The sequence below is a fragment of the Anopheles merus genome, chromosome 2R (genome assembly GCF_017562075.2).
Source record: "Anopheles merus strain MAF chromosome 2R, AmerM5.1, whole genome shotgun sequence".
NCBI lineage: Eukaryota > Metazoa > Arthropoda > Insecta > Diptera > Culicidae > Anopheles > Anopheles merus.
The window spans coordinates 29450763-29467227 of record NC_054082.1 but is presented as its reverse complement, the minus strand read 5'-3'; the positions used below and the strand labels follow the sequence as shown (position 1 = coordinate 29467227).

Here is a 16465-nt window from a genome sequence, read left to right as displayed (position 1 = left end):
CCAGCACTAAGGGTATATCAATACCATGGCCACTCCCTGGCGCAACCATTTCGCCCCGCATTTCGCCCGCAGCTTAGGGGATGGGACAGTAAAGCTTCCGTAAATGTGTTTTCGCTACCGTCTTACGGGAATCATTTGCCGGCTCCAAAAAGGCATTCCTGTTACCACCATCGCCGCAGCTCTGGAGGGTTGGAAGTCCATGTAGGGGTGTGTGTCAAACCGTAAAAGGAAACCGTGAGGAAAGCGTGGTACCCACCTAACGATCAGGTTGACCGGTGGTTGTCCAACCTCGTAAAACCGCACACGGTTAGCACGTTACATCGTGTGTCCCATTGTGTGTGTGTGTGCAAAGGCTAGTTCCGCCATTTCGGGCGTACATCCATTTCCGAAAAGCACACACATGCCCGTGGACTCTCCCGCGCTGGAAAATGTGGAGAATTAAGAAGGGTTGTGTACCACCGTGGTGTGCCATCTGATGCCGCGCAATCGCTGCTGTTTAATATTCTAATTCCAGTACCTTCGGTGTTTGTTTCCTGTTCGCACTTCCTCCAGTGGCACCGGTGTCGGACGGAGGGGAATACGCTTCTATCTTACCGCTCTGGGTGTCTCCAGTTCCTATTGTCTTGTGCCGGGGGTGAACGATTGATAGCTCCGTTGTTTTTATCTCTTATTTCCTTACTGATGGGCCGAACAGGTTGTGGAAAATAACGCATAATAACTGATTTATTTTACCTGACCACAAACGCTTCCTATAGCTTTGTTCGTGAATCTTGCATAAGATGCAATTTGCGTCGACTATTCAATAAGTGCCATTGACCCTGCACGATTTGATTTGCAAAGTAATATGGACGGTAGTGGAATGCATCGGTTTAAGGGGTTGTTATTGTTGCTTCTCTAACTCATTTCAAATGGCATTGTTGCCATCTATCACCTGCGGGAAACATGTGCAGAAAAGAAAATAAACAGGTGTGGGGAAGGTACGTGCAAATTGTGTTTGAGGAACATGCAATTTTGTGGAATGATATTAAAGATACTTGATCAATGTTCTTTAGCATTGTGTAATGTTCCTTGATATTCTTTGACTGTAATGAAACTGTAAAGCTGATGTTGAGCCATTTATTAACAATTTAATCTTATGTTACGCATTTCAGCATAAGCATACGTAATCTCAGCACTAAATCTGAGATCATGATGATCAAATCATACCAAAAATTTGCTTGCTTAATTAGCGCAAATTGTCCCATCTGAACCGGAAGATCTCTGTAAAGAAGATCTGAACCGGGAGAGTCTGTAAAAACCTAACTCCTTCTAAATGTTTGCCAGGAGAAATGTCTTTAGAAAAGCACCCTGTAACACTTCGCTCAACGACGTTTCCAATTCTCATGATCGTGTTTTGAGACAAATTGAGTTATGCACAAATGATCGTCTACCATTCACGCGCAACGAAACGGTACACAAAAAAAACCGCCTATAAAAGAACGACTTGTTGCTTTTCATCGTCTACATTTATCACCGCACGTGTGTGTCTGGTAGAACTTCCCTTTACACTTGCGGAAAACACATGTTGAGAAAGTGTTCAAAAACCTACCACCGAACAGCGTGTGTTGGCCGAGAGAGGATAGAGTGGAGGCCAACTGTAGTGAAAGGAGGGAAGTAGTAATTCTGGTGCCCGCGCACACAACATCACGTATAACTTCCACCCGCGGGGCCGCACTGACATTATGAGCAAGAGGTGTGCGCGACGACGTAGCTAATAACACTTCCGTTACCGTACTGCTGCTGGCCCAAAGATGACCGCGGTGTCTAAAATTAGAAATCCTCACACACATTTCGATCGCTGGCAAGTTTGAGCAACCGCGAAACGGGCGAAAGATGCAACTGGGCTTGTGCATATGTTGCGCTAGGACGGGCATGGAGTTGGGTGTCCCCCCTCCCGTGTTGGGGTCACCGGTTCGTTGCTTCCGTAATCGGTTTGATACCAGAGCAGAGGTTTGTGGGAGTTTTGATGAGGGGGGTAGACATCACCGGACACTGCGCAGGCACAGTATCGTTGCAAACGTTGGGGTGTGGTGTGTGTTGTAGCAGTGAAACTATTTTGTAAAACACCCAGAGCATCGCGTCTCCCAAATGGGAGGAAACACTTGGTTGGTTGGCTGGTTGGTTGGCTGGTTGGTTGGATGTTAATTCCGTCGTGTGCATCCGGTTGGCGCGGGACTGGTTGTCGTTGGTGGAACAAAAATTTGCTCCGTGAAGATTCGTGCATTTTGGAGACTATTTCTGGCCACAGCCGATGGGCTTGAGCACCTCTACTATGGGTGGAACAAGTTGCAATGTAGTGGAATTGATTCCATCGTGCGTCCACACCGTGCGCGTTGCAATGAGCCGTGGACGAGTAGCGTCTTGTTTGGGGAGCTTGTTGGAATTCATTGAATGAGCGAAGGAAATACGTACTCAAGTGGCACCTGCTGGAGAAGGAGAATATTGCTTCTGCTGGTGATATCTTCATTAATTAAAATACTTGAAACCAAACGTCTATCTCTGCGAATTTTATTCTATATTTCCTGATCTGAGACGTAAATTGGCATATTATTTGATGTTGAATATCCTTCAGGTACTTACGACAACTAGGGGAATTCCGTAGTGGTTTCACAATTGCATCGGCGAGACGCAACTAAACTACTCCCAACGAGAGATGTATGAGCTTCGAGGTCCGAAAATTGCTGACAATTTTGAAGATATCTCCAACTCCAGCTTATCCCCACACTTTAGGCAGAAAGGTATACCTAAACTAATTGCTTAACCATCACTAATGTGAAATATTGCTCTCAATTCGTTTGTGTGGCGTGCTCACTTCAGCAGCACTCCGTAAGCTACTGTGTGGAAAAACGATTCGACCTCGGCGAAATTGATCTACGGCAGATAAATTGGATAACAGTCCCATACTGGAGAAGCAAGGAGAAGAAGAGGGCATGTCAAGCCCGGTCCGGGAATCACCGGAGCGCGGATTCTCGGACGGGTTTTGGAATTGATTTCAATTAACTAGTGTCTTGCAGCGGGAGGTTAGGATGGTGACAAGCAGCGTGCAAGTAGCGGAGATATGTCGTTTCTCGCTAGTAAGCGACTACTAGCTAAGGTTTTATTTATTCAACGACACAACTCGCTAGCCCCACTGCGATCAATGACGATGGGCTATGGCATGCACATAGCACAGATCAAGCACGATCGATCAAAACGTAACACGCATTATAGTGTCGTACGCCACACGTTTTTATTCCCATTGCCATCTGATCCGGTCAGGTCAGATGATCCGGGTACTATGCAAATGTCAGCGAGCGTTACAGCAACACAACTCCTTAAACACGGCTCTCTCTCTCTTATTTACAAACGTACGCATCTCAGTCGCCCTAACCCTGCCCTCTACCACACGCTGCACTTGCCGGGTGGGTTCATGGTGCTACCGACCGGGCAGTGATATTCGCGCGCAAAGTCCTCTGAGTTCGAGAGCGTCCCGATCACCCGGAACCGGCCCGGGCTGTGGACGGCCGTTTTCAGCTTGTTGCGCGTCGCTTCCGGCCGCATCGCGCCGCACCAGATCTGGGCAAAGTTGAGAAAGAAGAGCTGCGTCCGCGTCACGTTCAACCCGGGCAGTGTTTCTGCCTCGAGTACGCGCCGATCCGTCTGAGCCGCGAGCCATTTGCTGTACGCCAGGAACGCCTGCTTGATGCCCCCATTGTCGGCGATGTTTTCGCCCTGCGTGTTTTCCCCGTCGAGCTGCACATCGACCTCGGCGATCCTGTACCTGCCGTACTGCTCCACCAGGCAGGCCGCCCGCTCGTGGAACTCTTCGATCGCGCGATCACTCCACCACCGGTACAGATTGCCGTCCCGATCGAACAGCCGGCCCTTGTCGTCGAACCCGTGCGTTAGCTCGTGCCCAATCACGACCCCGATACCGCCGTAGTTGATCGCCTTCGGCAGATGACGATGGTAGAACGGAGGCTGCAGTATCCCGGCCGGAAACATGATCTGATTCTTGTTGCGGCTGTAGTACGCGTTCACGACGGCCGGAGCGGTGTGCCAGGCCGTCTTGTTGACCGGCTGGCCGAGCTTCTCCTGGTCCGTGCGCCGGATGTGGCTGAGCACGTTCAGCGTGTTCTCAAAATATCGGTGTGGGTGTATCTCTAGCGTGGCGTACCGGGCGCTCAGCTGCTCCGGATCGAGTATGAAGTCCGGGTAGCCGATGCGCAGCGACATCGCGTTCACCTTCTGCTCGGCCAGCTGGCGCGTCGCCATATCGATCCAGCTGGTGCGGCCGAGAATCTCTCGGAACGCGTCCTGCAGCTCATGCGTCATTGTAAGCGTGTCGCGCTTGCTGTTCTCGTCGAAGTAGCGCCGCACGAACATGGCCCCCACCGCCATGCCCATGTTGGCATTCACCTGCGTGACGCAGTTCTTCCAGCGCGGTGGATTGCGCTCCCGCCCGAAGAGTGCGTTCGAGAAGCGCTGCTTGGCGCCGAGAAAGCGATCGTCCAGATTGTTGATGCGGTGGCGCACGAATCGCCACAGCAGATAGTTGGCCACGATGCGCGGCTCCGTTTGATCGATCAGCTCGACTAGATCGCGCATGTAGTTCATGGCGAACATCACCACAAAGCTGGACCCGTTCACTGGCCGCTCGGTTACGATTGTGAGGTAGCGCGTCCAGTTGATCTGCGGTACTTCTTCCTGCAGCTGGTCCAGCATCAGCTTGCGGTAGAGCGTCGACACATTGTTGCGCTCTTCCGGCGTGCTGGTAATGTTTGCCAGCTGCGTCTCGAACTCGATCATCTCATCCGTCGCCTGGCGGGCGGTGTCGGCCGGCACCTCCAGCAGCCCGATCACCTCCAGCATAAACTGGCGGTACGCCTCGAGATATTTGCGATTGCCGGGTTGAAGGTAGTAGTCGCGCGTTGGCAGCCCGAGTGAGGTCTGATCGAACTGCACAATGTTCTCATCGGAGTTTTTAATGTCCGGTCCGACCCACTCGACGATCAGGACGTCGTTGTTGTAGCGCCGGAGAGCCGCCGTCAGGTTGAGCCAGTCGAAGCTGGACTCTTTCCAGGTGTCCGGTTCGAGTACGGGCCATCCGCCCAGGCTGTGGAGCAGCGTGCGCAATGGCTCCAGGCCACGCTGCTCGATCAGCTCGTAGTTCATGCAGGACACGAACAGATGGCGTGCTTTCATTTCGGCATCATCGTTGATAAGCAGTTCGCGCTTGCGGCGGACGCGCTTTACCTGGGCCGAGCGGATGATAAGCTTGTTCTGGACGGCACGCCCGGATCGGTTCCGATTCTCCGCCCGGCCACGCTTTCGTACACGATGGAGCTGTTGTTGTGCGGGTCCACCCGTCGTTGTTGGCCATCCCGCTGATGCAGCGGTCGTTGTCGTGCTTGTGCTCTTTTTCGTCCCGTCCGGTTGGGAGCGCACGGTTGAGAGCGCATTCTCTACATCGTGCAGACCCGCCGGTTCACCCTCGAGCAGGAGTTGTTTCAGAACCAGATCGAGGCTTTCGCGCAGCAGCTCGAACGTGTCCAGTGCGGCCTTGTCCTTCGGTATCGGGTTCACCCGATCCCAGTTCCCGCAGGCGTACTGGTAGAAATCGTCGCACGGGTCCGCGTCCGGATCCATGTACTGCTTCATTATGGCGACCTGCGCGGCCCGCACACTCTCTGGGCTGCTGCGGTCGTCGTTCATCCACCCGACGGATCTTCTCACACGGGGCAGCTGCTCGGACCGCTCCACAGCCTTCTCCGTTGCTGTGCTAGGCTGTGCCTGTTCACCTAAACAATCTGCTGGCAGGACACGTCGCTCGGACGGTATGAACGAGGTGCGCACGATGCCCCGCAATAGGCCACGATCGTCCGTGTCGAGACTCTCGCTCGGTCCCTTCTCCGGAATCGGTTCACAGCGGCGTTCGACATCGTCCGCCGTCTGTTCCGCCCAGTCGATCTCCTCGGTAAGATGGTTGTTGTTCGTGGTCAGATGCTCCTCGGTGTAGTAGTACCCGTACTCACCGCACCCTTCGAGATCATCCGTCGTCGTTGACGGCTCGGTTAACTGGTGGCCGTCGCCGGCAAGACTAACCGAGCCAACCACCTGAAACCGAGACAACAGCAGAAACAGCAAACCGATCGGAAGCATCGCTGCCGGTATCACGAACAGGAACTTCACGAACCTATACCCCGGGCACCATTGCAGCCGGCCTGTGCGCTCATCGATGCCGAGTGTGCAACCGCCGCCGCCGCCGCCACCACCGTCCTCGCCGCAGGTTGGGGCCGGCGAAGACGCCGCCGTCACTGACAACGAACCCTTATCGTGTTTGTTGGCCGGTTTATCGGCACCCAGTTCCATCGCACCTCGGAGGCAGCCGCTGCTAGCACTACACCTCATTACTGCACTGCACTCGTTTGCACATTGGTCATCCGCTGAACAGTGCGCCACTTCACACGACACCGTGTTTCTTTCTCTAGTGATTCTGGAGATCGTTAAATCGCTTATCGTCGCTGGCGAACGTCGTAACTACTTATCTTTTACACCGAACTACTTAGAGCACAGTGTTTCTAAGGCTGCAAACTTCCGCTTAAAACACACACATCCGGGGGAACTGTCTGTACTCCTGCTGCAAGCAAAAGCGTGTAGAGAAGAGGAATGTGTCAGCACTCAGTCGCTATCTCGCTGCAATTGACGCCGATTAACGGCCCCGGGTACCTGTTTTGCCTGGTGCGATACGGGACGGCGGTACGTATGCGTATGCGATAGAGGGTTCTCCAGCAGCATCCGAACGCGCCGCGGGAATAGATGACGGTGAGTGCCCGTGATGATCCTCTCTGCCGCGCCGGGAGATGACTGGATGGAGCGCGATCTCGAAGTGTGATGCTGCGTGCAGTGTATTGGTGCGGTCCGCGGAATAGGACCCACAACTGGAGGGCGTAATAATATCAACAATTCAACAATAACAAACACCCCCCTTCTGACAGCTTGGCACTCAGCGTGATACGGTGGTTGTTAGAGAGGAGGGAATCTGTGACGAGGGTGAACGCTGTTAACGCGCCATGCCTCTGACACACGCGTACACTGTTGTGTCGTAGTGGCGCGTGTGATGATATGATTTTTTTATGATCGATTGAGAATCGCGTCAGATGGCGCGTTACACAGCCACTTTTCTTAGGCGAGCTGTTAGTGTGTAGAGCGCAGGAAGCCATACCACCGTATCCGTTAAAACCGTGGCATAGGGCAGTGATTCGTGGCGGCAGCAGCAATACGTAAATACTGTTTCCTCACTGACACACACTGGCTCTTTTGATTCCAAAACGGATTCAAAATCTTCCCCGGTCCGAAAAAGCACTCATACACAGTTACGCGGGGGGCCTGCTACCATCCTCAAAAGTGCGTTCCAACGATCGCCTCAAACTGTGGTGAGAGACGTCGTCCGTTTTGCGCTTCGCGTTGCTGTTTGATTGAGACTAATTTAAATCAATTTCAAAGTAGCTATTCGCCAAATGACGCCCTCTCGGGGTGAAGACAGTAGCGTTATGCTGTGAGAGGCAAGAGGTTGGAGGAGGAAAACGTCAAAGAAGACGCGTGGACAGAGGCGCCGAAGGCACACAATTTTGCTGATACACCAAAGGAGCAGCAGTTTTGATGTGTTGGCGAAACATGGTAGGGCTAAACATAAGTAAATTTTAACCAGTCCTACAATTAGGTTGATTAACAAAAGTTGCTAATTATGTGTTAAAAATAGTAAACAATGACGTTGAGAAAAGTGCTGCAGTGGTTTTTCATGCGTGAACCAGTATGTGGCAAAGGAATTAGTGTTCGGATATTTGTATGGTACTTAGGAATAAAGCACTATTATGAGTTTATTATAGAAGAAATAGTTGTGAAAAGTACTCATCATCACGAAAAAGCATAAATCATTATGTGTGGTGTGTTAATGCGGCAAAGGTTGTATTTATATATTGCTTTAAGCAGCTTATGGTCAACAGTCCCATATTGTCTAGTGGTTAGGATATCCGGCTCTCACCCGGAAGGCCCGGGTTCGATTCCCGGTATGGGAAACTCTTTTGTTTTTTTCTTCATATTTTTTTTTCTAAGACGCTATGTTCTATAGAACATTTGTCATGTTAGCATACTCACGAAATTTGATATAAAAATTTGTGATTTATTTACTAACTAAATAAGCAAAATGTACTTCCCCTGGGATTGCCTTCGCATTCGACGTATCGTTCCATTGCACAAACTAAAATCCAGCAGCGCGAGCAGCTGCAAACAATTTACATGCATGCAGCGTGCATGGACACCATTATAGTTGCAATAGACACAACCACACTACCCTCCTCCTCCACACGCCTTTTCGCAATGCAGCACTCCCACACGAACTACATATCCCAGCCGCACCATATGGAGGTGATTACGCAAAACGGAGACAATAGTTTTGCTATGGGCTATTAATAGTAATAGTAAATTCTTAACGCACTTAAAAGATGCTTTTTGGTTGTTTGTGCATTATTTGCACGTTGCGTTTTGTGCACCTACAATACTCCCCCTCCCCCTCGGGCGCGATGCGAATTGCTTATGCTTTTGCTTGCGCGCCCCATTCTGGCGGGTGAAACAGATTCCTCAATGAGCGTAATAAATTGTCGCCAATCGAAGTGGCACGCGCACGTCAATCGGTGGTGTGCGGCACTAAATAAATGCGCAACCGTACGCGCCTCAAACCCTATAATACCATCGCGTTGGGGTACAGTTTTTACGAGCAAAGTGGAAGAAATATACAATCACTGTCCTTCGGGGGGTGTGTTGTCGTCGTCTAGGATTCCTTTTTGAGCCTAGTGCCGTCCTGCGATTCGTTTGCTTCCTTTTATGTCGTAAAATTTTATGTGCAACCATTTCGGTTTTATATCATCACTTTGGCGGTACGCGGAAAAAAACGAAACGGCATGGGATTGTCCAATGCACTGCAGTCGGGAGATTGGAGTTAGTACAACTGCTTTATCAGCTCTAAGTAATAGATGAATTCTACTAAAACCACCATTGTTTGTATCCTCATTCACGAAACATCAAACGATCACATGATTTAAGAACATGTCCGCTTACACATCCATCCTTTTCGTTTACATCCATTGAACACGACCGCCATCGTTGATCATCGTAACTTCTCGTGCTGCCATACCCGGTCGCAGCAATCACAATTACCCAATTCAGAGCGAAATCAGCTTGAATGGTTGTGTATTATCTTCCGCAAATGAAGCGAAGACGTTTGCTTGATCGTCCCGTGACGCTCCCGGCGGCACAGCACACGACTCGTCTGCCTTCTGGGCGAGGATCACCACCCAGCAGGTTAGGTGGTTCTACTCGCGGAAAGGTAGAACAATATAAACATAGCGAAACTGACAACATTTATAAGAGTATGTGTCTTTTTATACATGTTTTGGGATTAATTTCAAGTTTTCGTTGTTTCTAGAATTCTTCTATGTTTTATACATTTAAAAAATGTTATCAAAAATCATATATTTTTTAACTCAATACTTTACTTAATTGTTGTGTTACTTTAAACTTGTTTGTGTCTAATCGAATTCTTTTTATACCCCCTTTGTTAGTTTTCTTCCGCTTTACTTATATCATCATTTTAACGCTGGATTGTCCCCATAGTAAGATGTCGTCAGGATTGTGTGACCGGCATGCAAATAGCATTTTGCTCGTTTACCAACCTCACACACGCACTCCAGTCCCATGATCCTCCTCCGACAAACAGGGTTATCATACATCAAGGAGCTGCGAACGACAAAAACCGCACATCAACTGTTCGGCCAACGGCACCGGCCGGTTGATGGACGCAAAAAGGCGATAAAGGAGGGACAGAAAAAAAAAACCAATCGATAAGCACACGGATAGCGCAAATGTTGCCGGTGTGAAAACATAGCTAGAATGAATAAATAAATATGATAATGCAAAAGGGATCGCGTAAAGATATTCTTCAAGCACCAGGACAAACCATGAAAAACATAGACAAACGAACGCGATAAAAAGTGCACAACACACACAGGTATCGAGAAGATGAACACAACACACAGTGCACTCCGGAGACGATCGCGCGCAGCCAGTAAGGAAAGAACGGATTGCAATGATGAAGAATCAACCAAACTAGCATTTCGAACGATGTGTCGGGTGGGATGTCCGGTGTGGCTGGTAAACCGAGAGAGCACAGTTGTGGTGACAGGTTTGGTTGATTATTTATTATTCGATTTCAAAGCACTGTACGCTCTGTAGGGGCTTGGAAAGCGATGCGCGGTTGGTAAGCGATAGGTGGAATAAATAATAAAGCATTATTTTGTGTATTTTCCACAAGCTTGAAAGCAAATGTATTGATGCAGGAAGGGAAGGAAAGATTACGTTGTGGAGAGGGGGTGTGTGTGTATCCTTTGAGCGTTGCGGTGGAGGATTAAGTTTCTTCGTGTGTGGACTGTTGGATCCCGGCCCGTATAAAGAAGGATTAACATTAAAATCGTGCTTTGCTTGCCTGCAAGTTTTGTTTGTGTTTTTTAAACTACGATAATGATTTGCTCCTAAAGTTTCTCGAACAGAAGACACAAGAATAAGGATACTGTTGAACATTTGTATTTACTGCTGCACGACAATTATGAGTACATGATCCATTATGAACGTACTACCAAACAGTCCAGTTTAGGTAGACCATTTAAACAATCCTCAAGGAAAGCAATACATTCCTATAGTTTATCGATTGAGACACGGTCTAGCCTGCTACCTTGAAATGTGCAAAATGCTCCGAAAACTAAGCTCTCCATGCATGAATTACTTACCTTTTTAAACTTTATTCATTTGCGCACCCGAATGGAAAACAAACGTGAGATTATCGGTCAAACAAATATGTTACGTATCGAGGTTACGTGAAAGTGGATATATTATTATTAAATGGGCACCAAACGAAATATTTTTTTTAATTTTCCAACGGTATGAAATATAATTTTCAATTAATTGATAGGGCAACAATAACCTTGATTGCCATTTCCCGATAATTTTAGTGCAAATGACAGTGGATAAAAGAGATGAACAATGATAGAAGATGCTGAAAAGAGCTACATTTGACGAAACATCGTGTTTTTCCATTAAAACACATATCGGTTCATGTATAAAACTGTTTATTTTAACTTGGTCCTGTAAGAAATATAACGAAACAAAAAAAGTTCACTTTCATGTTTACCAGTAATCACTGTTTTACACCGGTGCATCTGTACCTACCAGATGCATCCGGTTTCCCTTTCCTTTAATCGGGGCTCATGTCACGTGCCGGTACTGCTGCTATCAACCGAGCAAACCCTGCTCTCCCAAATTACCTTGTTAAAAGGGCTGGTGGGTGTTTCCCTTGTTTTTTTTTTGCATTCACATTTCACGGCACCCGAGCAGTGATCGCGGAACGTGATCGCATTTCGACGCGTTTTTGCAACTTACATTCCGCCTGGTATGAATCACCTCCAGTCACACGCTGGCTGACCCTCGCACTATACTGCCTCGAGATGCCAGCCGGGGATGGGGAGGCACCAATGCGTCACGGGTGTGAAAAGGGCGTGAAGGTTAACCTCCGGAAATGCATCCATTTATGAATCGATGCATTTGTCGCGCGCTCTGAAGTCTTATCTTCATGGGGTGGGTGTGAGTTGTATTTTTTCTTTTTTACTCACTGGCGGTCTCATCGTTGGCGGTCGATCACGGGCGTTTTGGTGATGATCACCGCCGTGATGAGCGGAACGATGAAGTGCTCAAGTTGCCTAGTTTGATGAATGACACCTGGTAGGAAAGGTAGCGACATACACACGATCTAAGGATTTGTCCCTTTTTTACTATACAAAAAAAAGCGCTTTCTTGAAACAATCTTTACACGAGGGTGTCAAAAACGGGATTAAAACGTACAGAGAAATGGTTCCCGCTTTGTCAGTCGCCCGGGTTCGGTGGGTGTAATCTTTCATCCGGATGCAATTGAGAGGATCAAAAATGTGTTCCGATTGCAGGAACAACAGCGGATGTTTTGATTGTTTTGCTTAATATCCGGCCGTGATGTAGGCGCGGGGTGCAATTTGTAAAGCTTAAGTGTAAGTAAACAGTTTTTTTAAAATAAATTTTAGAAAATTTCCGGTTCCTTTCTTAGAGATGATGGTGAAAAATGGTATTGGACAATATTAAGTATGATATCAATTTAAGCAAGTTCGAAGCGAGCAACTTTCTCCCAATACTAAAAAATAGCTCATCATTAACGCATGATGCGCTTAACATCTAGAGTTCTGGGCTAAGCCTAAGCTTCCCCCAGCACCCGTAGAAAGTTGATGCTGCGTGGTTCACCTCCCAAGAAGAATGGTGTATAAGCTGAAGACGCGTACCATCATGCTTGCCACACGGTTGCACCATCCGATACCTGTACCGGTTAGCAGCCTGAGCAACAAACTCCGGCAGCCACCGTGGCGTTCTACCCGTACGAAGGCGGCTTCCGATTACTACTCGGGTTAGATTTAATTTATAGCTGGAAATAAATTAAGCACCCCTTCGGCCACTGCACTTGTTTGGTGCGTTGGGTTGAAAGGAAGAAAGCAGCAAGCATCATTGTACCTTTTGTCGAGATTTTATCGCACAAAGTCTGTCGTCCCTTATGCTCGTTTTTACCTGCTGAACGCGCTCGGGCTGCCAATCAGACGGCGGGCACGAGCTCCGTAGATAGCACGAGCAACGGTAGCTACCCAGTGTTCTTAGGTAAGTGTGTATCCAATCTACTGGGAAAAGCTAAAATTGGGGATGAAGAGTGCTCTTGTGACGGAACTGTTGATGGGCGCAGTCCTTGAACAGTTGTTTGCGTGCTGCAATGTTACGCGCGTTCTAGCCGTCCGAGAAGCGCTAGCTGGTTGTTTGTTTACGAACACTTCTAACTTCTGTGTGAAGGATCACTTGCCGTGTGGCTCGAGCCGAGAGCATCAACACTATCAAGCGGTACTTTCCCTCCAGCTGCATCTCGTAGCGGTGCCAGGGCTTGTGCACCCGTCGTCTAGGCATTGGGTCAGCTCAATCAAAGTCAATTGCTGCAAAACGGGCGAGTGTGAAGAAACGGTTACACAAAATGCTAGGCACTGGCCCCGGTCGGCAAAAGCAGCACGGATTTCGCCTTTCTTATTAGTTTTATTTAGTGTGGCGAACGTCTTCTAATGTGTAATAGCATTAAAATAAATCTACACCGAGGTGGTACCCATCGGCGGGAGACAATTGAAGCCAATTGATTTGAATGGCCTGGACAAGGTTTCCCCACAGAAACATCGATTCAACTGGAAAATTGCCTCCCCCCTTTCCCTCCGGTCGTGGCGCAAACCGACAGATGCATTGGAAAGGTGGTTGCGTGCATATTGTGCCAATGCTTGGGAGGGGAGGCGATGAGGGCAGTAGTACAGCATAAGACCACGCCGTATGTCGTAAGATCAAGCATTGTGCGTTTTGTTTATGCTGTGTAATGGCAGTGGCATGGGGCACTGTGTGCCTGTGTGCACGATAAAGAAAGTGCTTCCCAGAATCAACACAAGATGCTGCGTTGTTTGATGCAAGAAATTTTACATTTATAAAGAAAACGAGGCATAGAGAAGGAGAGAGATAAAGCATCTACCATCTGGATAAAAGAAAGCGCAATGTAATACAGTGTTGCAATACTGCGCCGTTGCTGTTGTTGATCTTTCTCAAACAATGTTTTACAATCCTGTCTCGCTAGTGCTACCGTGGCTACCGCATCCTACACCCCGCCACTGACCACGGTAGCTGCTGCGGTCCTGTTAAGATGTATATTTTACTGTCAAACATCGGAATCGATCGTAAAACAGTCCATAATCAAAACATTCTGACAATCTAATAAACGATTTATTTATAGCGTAACTTAAGAAGGAACTCTCCAACACACAGCAGCAGTGCCGGAGCACGCCGAGAAACACGATCGTTCGTTATATTATCACCCCGCATGTCCAGGTCGCACGCATGATAATTTCCCTTCCCACGAACGTGTCTCGATCACGGTGGTGTGGTTTGGCTAGAATATTGAGGTAGAAAATAGTAATAAAGCAAAATTGTAAAGCGGCTCGCGCGAACCGGCACGCACCGAGAGAGGATCGTAAAATCCGTCACATTTAAGGATTTATGGGTCCCCCGTTTCGGTAGGGACCGATAGGACCGCAAGCGATAGCGTTACGCGCCCGCCACCAGTGTGCATTGATATTCGATCATCGACGAAGTGCGTTCGGCGGGACGAATGCTTTATTCGTTTCGGATACGGTGAGGACAAATTTAATGATTCGAATGGCTGGGGTGGGGAAGTTTTGTTTCCGTTTTTTTACTCTTGTCTAAATCCGGTTCGTTTTTTGTCGCTCTTCTCCCAACGATCGAAGAAATCTGGAGTGGTTCCGAGTGTGTGGTGTCCCGTTTCCGGTGGATCCGTCCCGTGCCGGATAAAAAGGGAAACAAAATCATGTGGAACAGCTCGTTCACCACGTGCCCCTGTCAGATGGCAGGGGAAAACAGCTCAATTTCTTGCATGTGTAACAGCGAGGGGCGTCTCGTGCGTCTTGTGTGTGCAAGATGGCGTAAGCGAAACTCTCGCTCAATCGCTCTCGCGCCCCCTTGCGTCAAGATGTACTTATGCAAACAAACATACAGTTCGAATACCCGCTAGACTGTATTCTACACGCATCCTCAGAAAGTATGTGGATAAATTTACTATAGTCAAACTGTTCCGGAAACGTACATCCACGCACATACAGGGGCAGCAGTACTGTTTGTCTGCCCTCGTTCAAGGCTCTACGGGGAGTTTGGTGCATTGATAAATTGTTTCTTTGCTTTTGACAACATTTGGTGTTGTGGGGTGCAGTAGAACACTTGCACTTGTAGATGACTTGCAACGGAACTTTGGCGAAACAGCATTAATTTACTTGCAAGAATCAAATTTAGTCAAATTTTTATTTAAAATATGATCAAGTATTTACATTACAAAAAACTGTTGGGTTGAGTATTGAAGCTTTGGGGAGAATTGGGAAGTTATGATCGGATCCGTCTTCATGAAATATCGTTAAAAATCCTGTTTGCGACAGTATGTCTGCTTATATGAATACATCGCAACATCCCTATGTTTCTTCCAGGATCATCATCTCGATCATGGGAAGTGCTGCGCCTCGAATCGAAACATTACCGGCAGGTTGATGCGTGACTTGCTTGCTGGTGAAAAAAGAGTCAAAAAAGTACCTCATCAGCCTTTGATCTCTTAATACCTTGGTGGCTCATCATCAACATCGTCAACATCTTGCCATGCGTCTTGGCCACACATACTCTACAGCTCCAACCGACCGCCATCTGCAAACCGACCGGGACCGATCATCGTTTGCTTGTGTGTATGCATTAAGCAAACAACAACCATTCCGTTTCATCTTCAATTGCGCGCGAGCGCACACGCGTGCCCTGATGAAGACGAAGACCCAAGGGACCGGCTGGAAGAAGAAGAAGCAACGTTGGCGGCATCACAGCATAAGTTTTTAATAAAAATACGAACTCGAGCGTGCGCGTTCCGTCAACAATGCGCCTCCTTTCATCTTACGCACAGGAACATCGGAGAGTGCTCGCGTGGCCATCGCCGTGCCGGTGTCCATGGCGATTTCTGCTTATGATAATTTTGGTGCAAATTTCCCAAGAAACACTGACCACTTGCGATAGGAGATAGGAGGCTGTCCAGTAAGCGGTGGCGTTGTTTTATTTGGCTTGGATGAATGTTTCACATGTTGGGGGAAGTTTTTATGTTCCTGGAATGCTCAGCAAAGGAACCCCAGACATCCACCTGACAAAACAATTCGAGAAGTCACAGCGTACAAGTGCATTTCCTGCATTTCCAAACCCATCTCACATCCATCCAGCGGAATTGCTCCTTGTAAGGCGGTCTACCAACGGTTACCTCAACATATTAGTATGCAAACCCACGAGCCAATGGTCGAAAAATATAAAATTCTACCCCGAAAAGATAAACCCCGAAACAACGATCAGGTGTGGGAGCGCGAGTGTTCCGAAGCCGGTTGATAAATTAAAATCAAATAATCATAAACATGAATTATTAATCAAACCGACGAAATGGAAAGGAAATACGTTGGTGAAATGTTAATTGTGCTGCGGGCGCTCCACCGGCGGAATATGGAGATTCCCGGCTCCCGGTTCCCTGACACTGACGCGCAGGAGGAGCAGAGCCAACAAGTGTATCCTGTACGCCGTGTTTAACCTTGGGTAGTTTTTTGACGCCACCCCCAAAAATGACGCTTCTGGTCGTCATCCCCCGTTGGCTCAAGAAGCATCTCCCCCCACGGTTGGGGCCATTTGGGGTACATTTGTCATGGCGTGTTTCTTGCGCGCGACA

The 16465-nt window shown here is 48.3% G+C and overlaps 1 protein-coding gene, 1 long non-coding RNA gene and 1 other non-coding gene across 4 annotated transcripts; 2 read left to right on the top strand and 1 right to left on the bottom strand.

The window, feature by feature from the left end:
* Positions 1-2544: 2544 nt before the first annotated feature.
* On the bottom strand, positions 2545-6955 carry LOC121589045 (neprilysin-4). 2 transcript variants are annotated; one of them, XM_041907612.1, is made up of 2 exons: positions 6748-6955; positions 2545-6658 (listed from the first exon to the last, which is right to left on the bottom strand). In XM_041907612.1, the coding sequence occupies exon 2, from the start codon at positions 6427-6429 to the stop codon at positions 3418-3420; it is 3012 nt and encodes a 1003-aa protein (XP_041763546.1). In that variant the 5' UTR covers positions 6430-6658; positions 6748-6955; the 3' UTR covers positions 2545-3417. The 2 variants fall into 2 exon arrangements, with proteins under 2 accessions (XP_041763546.1, XP_041763547.1); XM_041907613.1 differs by having other exon boundaries at positions 2545-6655.
* LOC121589046 lies at positions 6955-10407 on the top strand. Its single transcript, XR_006004257.1, has 3 exons — positions 6955-7454; positions 7528-7698; positions 9639-10407. It is a non-coding gene; the product is annotated as an uncharacterized LOC121589046 (long non-coding RNA).
* On the top strand, positions 8025-8096 carry Trnae-cuc. Its single transcript has one exon. It is a non-coding gene; the product is annotated as a tRNA-Glu (tRNA).
* Positions 10408-16465: the final 6058 nt, after the last annotated feature.

Excerpts from the sequence above, each read along its gene's own strand:
- LOC121589045 (XM_041907612.1), bottom strand. The coding sequence starts at position 6,429 with ATGAGGTGTAGTGCTAGCAGCGGCTGCCTCCGAGGTGCGATGGAACTG.